Source organism: Ammodytes marinus (genome assembly GCF_949987685.1).
Source record: "Ammodytes marinus genome assembly, chromosome: 24".
Taxonomy (NCBI): Eukaryota; Metazoa; Chordata; class Actinopteri; order Uranoscopiformes; family Ammodytidae; genus Ammodytes; species Ammodytes marinus.
In genome coordinates this window covers 1,945,164-1,956,174 of record NC_137228.1, presented here as the reverse complement: position 1 = coordinate 1,956,174, position 11,011 = coordinate 1,945,164, and the positions used below count along the sequence as shown (strand labels likewise).

General features: G+C 44.3%; 1 protein-coding gene and 1 pseudogene across 2 annotated transcripts; both read left to right on the top strand.

Annotated features, from left to right (window-relative positions):
• Nucleotides 1-515: 515 nt before the first annotated feature.
• On the top strand, nucleotides 516-820 carry LOC307269675 (histone H4-like; annotated as a pseudogene). The gene has a single exon. The product of its transcript is annotated as a histone H4-like (transcript).
• Nucleotides 821-6,562: 5,742 nt separating this feature from the next.
• On the top strand, nucleotides 6,563-8,361 carry LOC307269627 (uncharacterized protein; the record flags this gene model as incomplete). The annotated part of the gene is made up of 4 exons (XM_080052624.1): nucleotides 6,563-6,996; nucleotides 7,104-7,218; nucleotides 7,595-7,791; nucleotides 8,358-8,361. 4 exons carry the CDS (start codon nucleotides 6,563-6,565, stop codon nucleotides 8,359-8,361), a joined length of 750 nt encoding a protein of 249 aa, XP_079908750.1.
• Nucleotides 8,362-11,011: the final 2,650 nt, after the last annotated feature.

Below are 11,011 nucleotides of genomic sequence, written 5' to 3'. Positions count from 1 at the left end.
TGGCATACTTATTCAAACATTTCTGGAAAAAACACAAATAGCCATTTGCCTCAGTGGGCCCATTTGACACCCTCTGCCACTATAGTCCCTAAAAGCTGCAAATAAAACCTTCACTGGGGGAAACATGAGGTTTGGATTATAATTCAGAGAAAGACAGAAATGTGTAATTTTTCTTTAATTGACAAAGGTGATCACAAATGAACACGTTCAATTTACACTGGCTATTTTGAACCCACAGTTTACAATTTGGGTCATGGTATTTTATTGAAGAAGTTCAAAGCGCATGTACGACTTGACTGATTAAATCGGATAAAATAAATAATAATCCAAATGGAAAGAAAAACTGCCCGAAGAGAAAGGTTCACTTGACAAACAGTGACCAGCTGCTGAGTTTGGCTCCTTCCACCGCAGGTCCGTCCCTGTCCTCTATCACGTCCGCAGAGAAGCTTTAAATACTGAGTCAGGCAGCTCTCAACTCAATCTTCTCTTTGGAGCTTAATCTAGGGCAAACAAAAATGTCTGGTCGCGGAAAAGGAGGCAAAGGGCTCGGTAAAGGAGGCGCTAAGCGTCACCGTAAAGTTATCCGCGATAACATCCAGGGAATCACCACACCCGCCGTCTGGCTCGCCGTGGCGGAGTGAAGCGAATCTCCGGTCTGATCTACGAGGAGACCCGCGGTGTGCTCAAGGTTTTCCTGGAGAACGTCATCCGTGACGCCGTCACCTACACCGAGCACGCTAAGAGGAAGACCGTCACCGCCATGGACGTGGTGTACGCTCTGAAGAGGCAGGGCCGCACGCTCTACGGCTTTGGAGGTTAAACAGGACCGATCATAACAACAACCCAACGGCTCTTTTAAGAGCCACACACTACGTTTAAAAAAAAACGGCTAGTTAAAAAAAAAAAAACTGCAACTGAGTCTTAAGAAAGAAAAAAAAATTCATTCTCATTAGAAAGTGGTTTATTTAGATATTTGTATAATCACTCTCACTCTCTTGTTAACGAACAGGTTACACATTGTTGCTTCATCTTTATCGGAGGGATGTTTTGAATGTTTGAATTCAACATTATTTCATCTTTATATCCATCTGTTTTTGCATTTTATTAAAGATTGGACTGAATAAATAAAATACATTTCAACTTTGTTTCTGTAGAACAGATAAAACAGACATCTGTATTTGACATGCATTTTATTATCAGAGTTAATAAGGCATCAGCAAACAGTGATATACTTTTTCTGTTTGTCAGAACAAAACGTGTAGGTGAGAGAATATATATAATATTATAATATAATATATTGGAATTTTTTCATCTCAGCATATGACCTGTGAACATATCATATATCAAGTAAGAAATGCAGAGCCCTGTTTTCATGTGAAATTCCAGCTATCAATAAGGATAAAAACATTCTGTAGACCCTCATTCATCTGAGTAAACCCATTTCCAATAGTTTATCTGATCCCATAAGAATGATTCTTTCACATTTTGTCGAGGTCTGCGCCCCCTGGTGCCTGTGCTGCGACACCTACCGTCCCATAAACCCTTAACCCGTACCTTTAATGTGCAAGTCTACGTGTTCTATTTGTCTGTGGTGTTATCATGTTGCTTATTATGCCAAGGTGGTTTTTGTACTAATCACACACTGCGCTCCCATAAGGAACGTAGTTTGAGAGTAGCATTTTTTTTTAACCTGTCTTTCCCTGTTGTTCTCCTTTTCCTTCTATGATAAATAGGGGCGCGGCCCACGCTAGACGACTCTACGCGCGGCGAGATTACATACAAAGTCAATGTACTAGCGCGTGGCCGCGCGTCCACCCAAGAATCGGCGTCCAGCAGCCGGCGGCGGGCGCTTGTGCGGCGCGTGGCCGCGCCTCATCAAAGCGCGTGAATCGAAGGCGCTGCCATTTGCGGCGCGGCCAACATATGCGGCGAACGCAGAAGATGAAATTATTTATCTTTTTGGCGTCGCCGCGCCGCGATAGCCAATCAGCGTTGAGATTGCCCGGTGGTCTGCAAGACGAGGTGGGCGTGTGGAGTGAGGACATTGGGCTTCCAATACATTCTGCAAATATGTGTATTTTGCATCTGTTTAGCTGTTGGTTGTACTTTAGCCAAGGTAGCGCCGGTTAGCATAGTAAAACTCACCCAGCTGTGCTGTTCCTGAGGATAATATGAACCCAAACTTGAGGGCAGTGTCTGTGTGGAATTCCAATAGTACAGCGAAGCACCGGTGTTGTCCTCCGTCAGCCGGCACACTTTCACTTTCAGGTAGGCTGATGTCTGCCTTTATTTTTGCCGCTGAGCACACACTGCTGTTGTTATTGTGTTTAGTATGTTGCTGAATTGCTGTTAATGTGTGTGTATTTGCGATCGGGTGCGTCTTCATGCTGTTTTAATGATATTTGTGACATGACTGCCGCTGTACACAGTGTACCTACATCTGTATTTTTTGGCACAGCTGGACCATGTTATTGTTGTTGTTGCACCGTAAGTGTGATGGGTCTGATCTCGGCGTCGGCGTCAGGAATATATGGCCCAATATGATCAAGCGGCGAGCCTCTTGCGTTCACGCGGTCAACCGCCGCCTTCGATGTGGCGGCCGGCGGCCGTGGCGGCAGCTGTAGTGAATATGGCCCAATATGACCAAGCGGCGAGCCTCCCGCGTTCACGCGGCCAACCGACGCAGGGGGCCAGTGCGGTGTGCAGCTTTACACTCTCTCCTGTCCACCCATGTTGTTGTCACTGTCTTTCCATGTTTCTTGGCGGGGTGTGAATTGAAATAACATTTTGTTGTTCTGTAACGGTGCAATGACAAATAAAATCAATCTGAATCAAGTACACTCACACAAGGAAGTATTAACATTTTTCTTTTCTCATAAGTCCTCTCGCCACACACTCCAGAGGAGCGCACGGTCAGCCATAGTACTGCACCTTTGGACCGTAGATACCAGCCACCTCTAGTTTTACTACTTACACCCTTCTATCTGGTATTGGGGATCAAACCAGAGACCTCATGGTTACTGGTCGGCCCCTCTTTACTCTAGTCTAGTCCATCCTTCCACCTAATGCCTTCTGTATCTTTCTGCTCTGGTGATGTGCTGCCACCTGCTGGCTGCTTCCTGTCACTGTTAAATCCTGTGAAAGAGAGAAAGAGACTGAAACCAGAGTTCTGGGGCCTCATTTATAACGGTGTGCGTAGAAACCATCCTAAAACATTGCGTCCGCAGAAAGCCAAAAATGTGCTGCGCAAAAAAAAATTCAGATTTATAAAACTGTGCGGCGCACAGTTTCACGCAATCTTCCCTTTATAAATACCCACCTGCGGTGAATTGTGCGCAGACGATCTCCACCCTGTGTCCTCCCACTTCACCTCCCAGTTTCATCCCACAATCTACCATACATGGCGAATGCTAAATAGCTCCTGAATATGATGACGCACTTAATAAGCACGGAATTTTGACTGACATGAGGAAAAAAGGGAGGCAACGCGGCCGCAAAGAAAGCGACTGCGAAGGAAGAAAGCCTGTGAAGTCGTGCATGTGCTGCAGAAACTGGCACACACACATACACACCCGCGCGCTGATCACATATCATGATTGGCACAGTCGTTGTAGTCTTTGTAAAGCAGTTTCGCCCAACTTTGTACTGTATGAAATATCACGTATTAGCGTAGGCCTACCTGTAGGCTAGTCCTATATGTAGGCCTATATAAAATATGGTGTGACAAGTGAAATAATGCCTATAGTCAATTCGAGAGAATTGTTTATCTCCCGTGAGATCCACACATTTCCAACAACGTCAGATTATAGTTATATCTTCCAGGGTGAATTGTCATGGGAAAGAGATGTGTGTAATGATTTGCTAAATTCATAACATGATTTTATCTAACGAAATTACAGTTTTAATTAATATCTGTTGGGCTTAACTTTGTACAAAACTACTTTTTACACACCTCTTAAAATTTGCTCTCCCGCTGTGCACTCACGGAAACACCTCCCGACGTATAGGATATTATTATAAAGTAGCGCTATAAGATTCAACTTATAAAATATAACCAAAGCATGTAGACCTAGGCTACTTGATAAGTAATTCAACCTACATCACAACTGCATGCCATAGACTACAGTAGCCATATATTCACAACTATAGGTAAGCTTATATATTTTATTGACTAAATATATTGGGTGCCAAGCATAATTTGTCTGTGTTTTTCTGATGACTGAGCTTTATTTCGTGGTGTTGCCATTGAGTGTCGCTGATTCCCCGAGTCAGGAAAACCTTGCGGTAGCTCTATGCATGGTCGAAGGTTGGCGTAGGAATACGCACACTTCTCCGCAAATAATGTCTTTATAAATACCAACGTTTGCCACCGCACATTTTCCCGCAAATTTCTTCCCGTCTACGCAAGGTTTTTGTGCGCCGCGAGCTTTATAAATGAGGCCCCTGATCTTTGTGTCATGTTTACTCTCTATACATACCAGTACAATTCATTTCACACAGAGTAGTTAATATAGACTTTAATCAAATGTGGAGAGATGTTGCTCTGTCTCATAATAATTTTTGGAATACATTTGAGACTGGGTCAAAGACATTCAGGAAAAATCAAAAGTTTTGTAATAAATATGTGTTAAAAACTAATGAATTTGGCCGATCCGTGGTATAGATGTGTAGAATGAACAAATAACGACTGAATTTCATACATATTAACACTCAAAATGACATGCTAGATGAGCCACATTTTTTGTACATTAAAATGTCCACTCATAGGCAAGTTTATTTATTTAGCAAAAATCAGACCCGCAGTATGTTTGACACTGCATTAGGCAAAGTCAAGAGTTGTTGTTATTGTTTTCAACGTGACGAGGGTAAAGAAATGGGAATCAGAATCAGAAGAGTGGAGGGAGAGACGCGGGGGCAGAGTTTAAATCAGCGCATGTCTTGTTGGCGAGCTTTGTTTGTTGCATCAGACAGGTTTGGTGCTGCTACGGCTGCCTTATCATAACAACACTTTGGGACTGAATCAAACAAGGCTCCACCGTGAGGAGATAGTTTTGGGATGGCTTCGGGAGGTGGCCAAGGGGGGAAGGGCAATAAAAAAAGGATGAAGGCAATAAAAGAGACCAGTCGGATGGATTAGGTAGTGAGGGGGACAGTGAACAAGGCAGCAGGAAGATTTCAAAGGTTCAGGAAGAAGTTCAAGTTTGTTGTTAAGTTCAAAGATAAGAATGATAAAGCTTTAAACCCCCTTAAACTGTCAGATGAAATAAAAGATAAAATGGGAAATGTGCTCAATGTAAGAATTCTAAGAAATGGAAATATTCTGGTTTTCTTTAAAACAGAGAGTCGGAAAGCTAGAGCCATGAAAGTCAGGCATCTACTTAACAGGCCAATTGAGTGCTTTGTTCCTGTGGGTGGATGTGCTAGGGGAAGGCTTTTGATGGAAAAACATTTATTTAAATTGTAAACATCGCATCATCATTACCGTTACCCCTATATTATTACATATACAGTGTAAAGCTGGGCTGTCATGCTACTGAGTTTTCAGCCATATTGTACCGCTGATGGATTGATTGATTTCTGTGTGAGGACAGGAGATAAAAGGAGAGGACAATTGTATATTTATTTTTGAGTTAATGCAGATGTAAATATATAGATGATAACCGCCGTAATATCCAAGGATAACACAGCTGCGGAAACGCAGCCACAATTGTATATTTTATTTTAGTTTATTTGAATGTAAAAAAAATATATATATATGATGTAATGAGAATTATTGCATAATATATGTGGGGGGCTTGACACTATACTGAAGTATGGTCTTCCTGCTTGCAACCCCCCCCTCCCCATCCCCCCAAACACACACACGACTCTCCCAATGAATGCCTATTCCACACCTCTCTGAAGCCCCTTTTACACAGAGATTGCGGCATATTGACGAAACGAAAGAGCGGCAATTTGCCGGCTCTCCTTGGTTAAGTGTTATTTACACAGAACCAAGCAAAGGCAGCTTGTTGTGTCCCTTTTACACAGCGTTCCGGAGTGAAAGCACAGAGCTCCACATTCCGGAATGAGGGGAGTGGGGGGAGTGTCATGTGTGACACAACAGCGTAAGCAGCGTTGGGTGTGACGTATAAATTAAGCGCCGCACCGGTCAGCTGCTTATTCAACAACAACAACAACAACCATGCCGGACGAATTGAGAGCAGAAGCGGTGGTGCTAGCATTTTATATGTCTACAATGCTACAGGCTCGAGCGCGGATGCTTAGTTTAATGTGTAGTATGTTGTTGGGTTCCTTAAACCGAGCAGAGTCGTGTGAGGAACGAATTGGAAGAATACAAACTACTTTGGCGGAGAAATTAAAGAGGACAAGGAAGCGGTTTGAAGAAGAAAGGCGCGAAACAGACCTCAGGCGCCGGAGACGGAGACGGTTGTTGGTCATTCCCAAACTGGCATGCATCTCCATTAGACAAATGTGGAGGAGAGAGAGACCACAAGGCTCCGTTTTCTGGGCGAATGTTTTGGGCAATTTTGACGAGGATGAATGGCGGGCTCATTTCCGTATGTCTCGGAAGACGTTTGAGTTTGTGGTTGAAATCCTGGAGCCACACATTAGGCGCAAGAAGACCAACTGGCGACAGCCTCTAGAGCCTCGGCTGAGACTGGCAATTGCGCTCTGGTGGTACGCTACACCCAGCGAATATAGATCAATTGGCTGCATATTTGGGGTCGGTATCGCCACAGTCTGTGTGGTAGTGCTTCAGGTTACTACAGCGCTGCAGAGGGCCCTGTTAAAACGTTTTGTGGACCTCCCAACTGGTGCCCGCCTCCAGGAGACAATGGACGGATTTGCTCAACGTGGGTATCCCATGTGTGCTGGTGCCATCGACGGTACACACATACCCATCATTGCCCCCCGTGACGAGGCATCATCCTACTACAACAGGAAAGGGTGGCACTCCATTGTGCTTCAGGCTGTTGTTGACCACAACTGCTGGTAAGAATCACTCTGAATATATTCCCTTTCATGTCTAACTTTTAAAATCTGAATAAAGCCCCCGACTCTTTTACTTAACTTTATTGTTATTATTCTTTTTGTTCCAGCTTCACAGATGTGTATGTTGGCTGGCCTGGTCGCACACATGACGCTCGAGTTTTGGTCAATTCGCCCCTCTACAAGAAGGCAGAAGAGCAAGGCGGTTACCTTTTCCCACGTGAAGTAAGTTTTCAATCAACCGATTTATAAATGATAAAGTATTTTACTTTTTTTATAGCTTTGCAAAGGGTGAGGCAAATACTGCCATAAAGATACAAGAAACAAAAATAATACAGAGTGATGGACATGTGCAGCAGTACTACAATCTACTTACCATTTCTAAACACATGCATCTAATTTTTTGCACTGCCTTTTTACACAGGCGTTTTTATATTCATCCATTTATATGCCCCTGATGTAATTTTGTATTGTGTTGATCTACATTGTAGTACTTGATAATGCACACTGATGGTAAATAACTAAGTGGAAATTACATTAGTGCTTGATTTTGATTTGAGCAGCATCACATACTTATACATTTGCATTGCTCTTCCAACAGCGATCCATCACCGTTGAAGGAGTTGAAGTATCTGCACATATCATTGGAGACCCTGCATACCCCCTGAGGAAGTGGCTGATGAAGGGCTTCACCAACCACCATGCACTCAACCAACAGCAGCGTACATTTAACTACCGCTTGAGCTCAGCAAGGATGGTGGTCGAAAATGCTTTTGGCCGCCTTAAAGGTCGCTGGAGGTGCCTGGGCAAAAGAAATGATGTTGAAACTGCATTCATGTCAGATGTTGTTGTCGCATGCTGCATTTTACACAACATCTGTGAGATCAACAAGGAACACTTCTTGCCAGAGTGGAACACTGATGAAGCTATTCTCCCTGAGCCTGAGGGAGTAGCCTATGAAGGTGCACAGGCACAAAGCTACACTGCTATCCGTCAAACCTTGATGTCAATGTTATAAATATGCCCACACTCTAACATCACAAGTGTTCTGACTGTTAAAAATGATTGTGAAATGAATAAAAGGCATTAATCAATCAAAATTATGTGTCTTTTTTAATCTTCTGTAAATTGGGAACACTAATGATGATTCATTACAACCACTAATAGTTTATCACCACTAAACCCCTGAAGATGCTCCAATATTATGTTTTATTTTATAAAAAAATACAGGCAAATTTACTGTTCATAGAAGTTTAATTAATTGTTCATAATTAATCTGCACCTCCCTTGGTGCTGCCATGGACCTATTATAAGAGTCTGCCCATTATAAATGTACTGTCGTGGTTATGTGACGATGTGTATAGCTGATAAATATATTCTCACTGAGCCTGAGAAAGTACCCTATGAAGGTGCACATAGCTACACTGCTATCCGTCATACCTTGATGTCAATGTTACAAATATGCCCATACTTTAACAACAAATTACAAGTGTTCTGACTGTTAATCATGATTGTGAAATTAAGAAAAGACTGCATTAATCAAAATCAAAATATGGTTTATTTAGTGACATGCGAAGAAAATATGTGTTTTTAAAAAGGGGAACACATTAAATTACAATATAACTATTTACAACGTGCAGTGAGGCTGTATTTACATACAGCCTAGTGTTCACTCCAGCTGCTGGAGGAAGGAAGAGGACAATCCAGGAGTGAAAGAGGCTTCGGTAGGGTGTTGCAAACTACTGTTGTTGTTGTTGTTGTTGTTGTAATTTCGGGGTGGGGGAACAGAGTAGTGGTGTGGGGAAGCATGCTGTCCTGTAGGCCCTGGCATGCGTGAGACCAGGTCACGCAGGAAGGAGGCCTGGTCCCTCATATCTTGTTGAATGTCCCTTATAAGACTCCCAAAATACGAGGCATGCTCTGCCCGCTCCCGTCTGCTGTCCTCCCGTGCCTCTCTCATCGCCTCCCGTGCCTCTCTCATCTCCTCCCGCGCCTCGCTGCGGTGCCGTTCTTCCTCTGCTCTCTGCCTCTCGTCTCGTAGACGATCCTTCTCCTCGTCCTTTCGGTCCAGTTCCAGCAACATGTGTCTAACTTCTTCGGTCACCTCTTGAGCCCTGGTTAACCGGCGGCGCCGTTTATGTGCTGGCGCGCATGCTGAATAACAACAAACACACACAACATTAGCATGAAGGCTCTTTAACTAACGGCACACACACTAATGAAACAAGATCACAAAGACCAAACATTATGTTTACCTTGTCGATCCTCCGGTGCCGTAACGGAGCTTCTGGCGCTGCTCCTGTCCTCGGAGCCGCTTCCCTCTCCGGAACCCGGGCTGCTGCAGCGGGGCACAGGCAAAAGAGACGCCTCAGGTAAACAACCAGAAGTGTTGGCGTCTTCCGTCTGTTCCTGCATGCTGCTCAGAAGGGCAACGGGGTTGGCGGAGTGGCTAGACCCCCAAATAGTTTGGCACAGATCAAAGTATGGCCAGTCCAGCCTCCCTCTTCCACTCCGGCCATTGTGGTCGTTTACCTGGTGATATTTTTTCCTCAAGGCCTTCAGCTTGCTTGTGACCTGCGCCTTGGTCCGGTTAAAGCCGTTCTCGTTGAGCTGCTTCGTCAGCTTCTCGAGTGCAGGGCCGTCCTTTACTGTCCCGGCGATGTGTCGACTTATCTCCCCCTCAGCCCTGTTGGATAGAAGCTCGCGGATCTCTCTGTCGCCCCAATTGCTGCCGGCCATGTCGTCTTCTTGTTGTTTGTTCGTCTTCTTTCCGTGGGTTTGTGGTTCAAACAAGTGTGGCTCCATCGTGTCCGACAGTCCCCTTGGTAACGGTCGCACTTTTAGGACGTATATAACTTCACACTCCCAAACCCAGCCAACGCCCCCCGCTGAGCCCCTGTTCCGCATCAACAAGCTGGAGCATTTAAACAGAGAGGCGGAACTGATTTTGTCGGGAATCTTACTACCCCCCGAGGTAGTAAAATTCTCGGAACTATTTCTCGCACCTTTCTTCCCTCGTTCCGCAACTGTCGCATTTACACAGCTGGGCGGAGGGCCGACAGGCCGGCATATTCCCGGCTTTCACTGGCTGTGTAAAAGGGGCTATACAGGTTGCACAATCTATTGTTTTATGCCAGTTTAATTCAGCCAGCCTGTAGACTTAGGCCCAATCTAGATCCACCCCCTACACCCTATCCCTATCCACTATCCCTCCGTTTGCGCGTTCGCGAGGAGGGCCCGCCATATTGAGTGTCGTCCCAAACCACAGAGCCTCGAGTGTGAGTGGGTTATAAAGCCCTCGATCACCGAGTCTGCATCGATAGTGGCTTAGCCCTACCTTTGACACAGATGTCCGCCAATCAATTAAGTCCGGAATGGAGGAGCTAACTTACAAATGAGAGTTCCATGGAGTTTGTTTCCCGAATTATAAATGAAACGTTCTCTTACCTCAAACAGACATTTGATTGTTTATTTTTATGCATAGCCCTAAATGACGGAACCAGAGGGTAGCCTACAATTTTGGAATTAACATGTTGTTTTACACTTGTTGATTTGATTATGCCACTTGTCTACCGTTAGTGTATTTTCAAGGCGTGGATAAAAGATAAAACGAAGCAGATGAAGAAAATGCCCACAAGTTAATAAGGGACAGTGATTATTATTTCCTTAAATTGTTAGTAAGATTTGTGTTACTGTTAAAGCCAATGAGGGGTAGTAATAGCGGCGGTGACGTCAGTCAGCTGGAGCGCATGACTTTTCTTATTTATGACCACCCTTGCAGTGCATTATAATTTATGCACGCTAATTAACTGCCGCGATTCGCGGGTCGAAATGGCAGATTAACGTAGCCTATCATGACAAGTGGAATACATGCTTTAGCAGACTATTGTTCTTTTCCCTGGTTTTGTATGCTGCTGTGCATGTAAACTAAAAGGATAATTAAACAGCGGATCACCCACCCGTTTTCTCCACTACAGACTGAGCTGGTAAAATTAAGAATATGCAGTTACAAAATGTT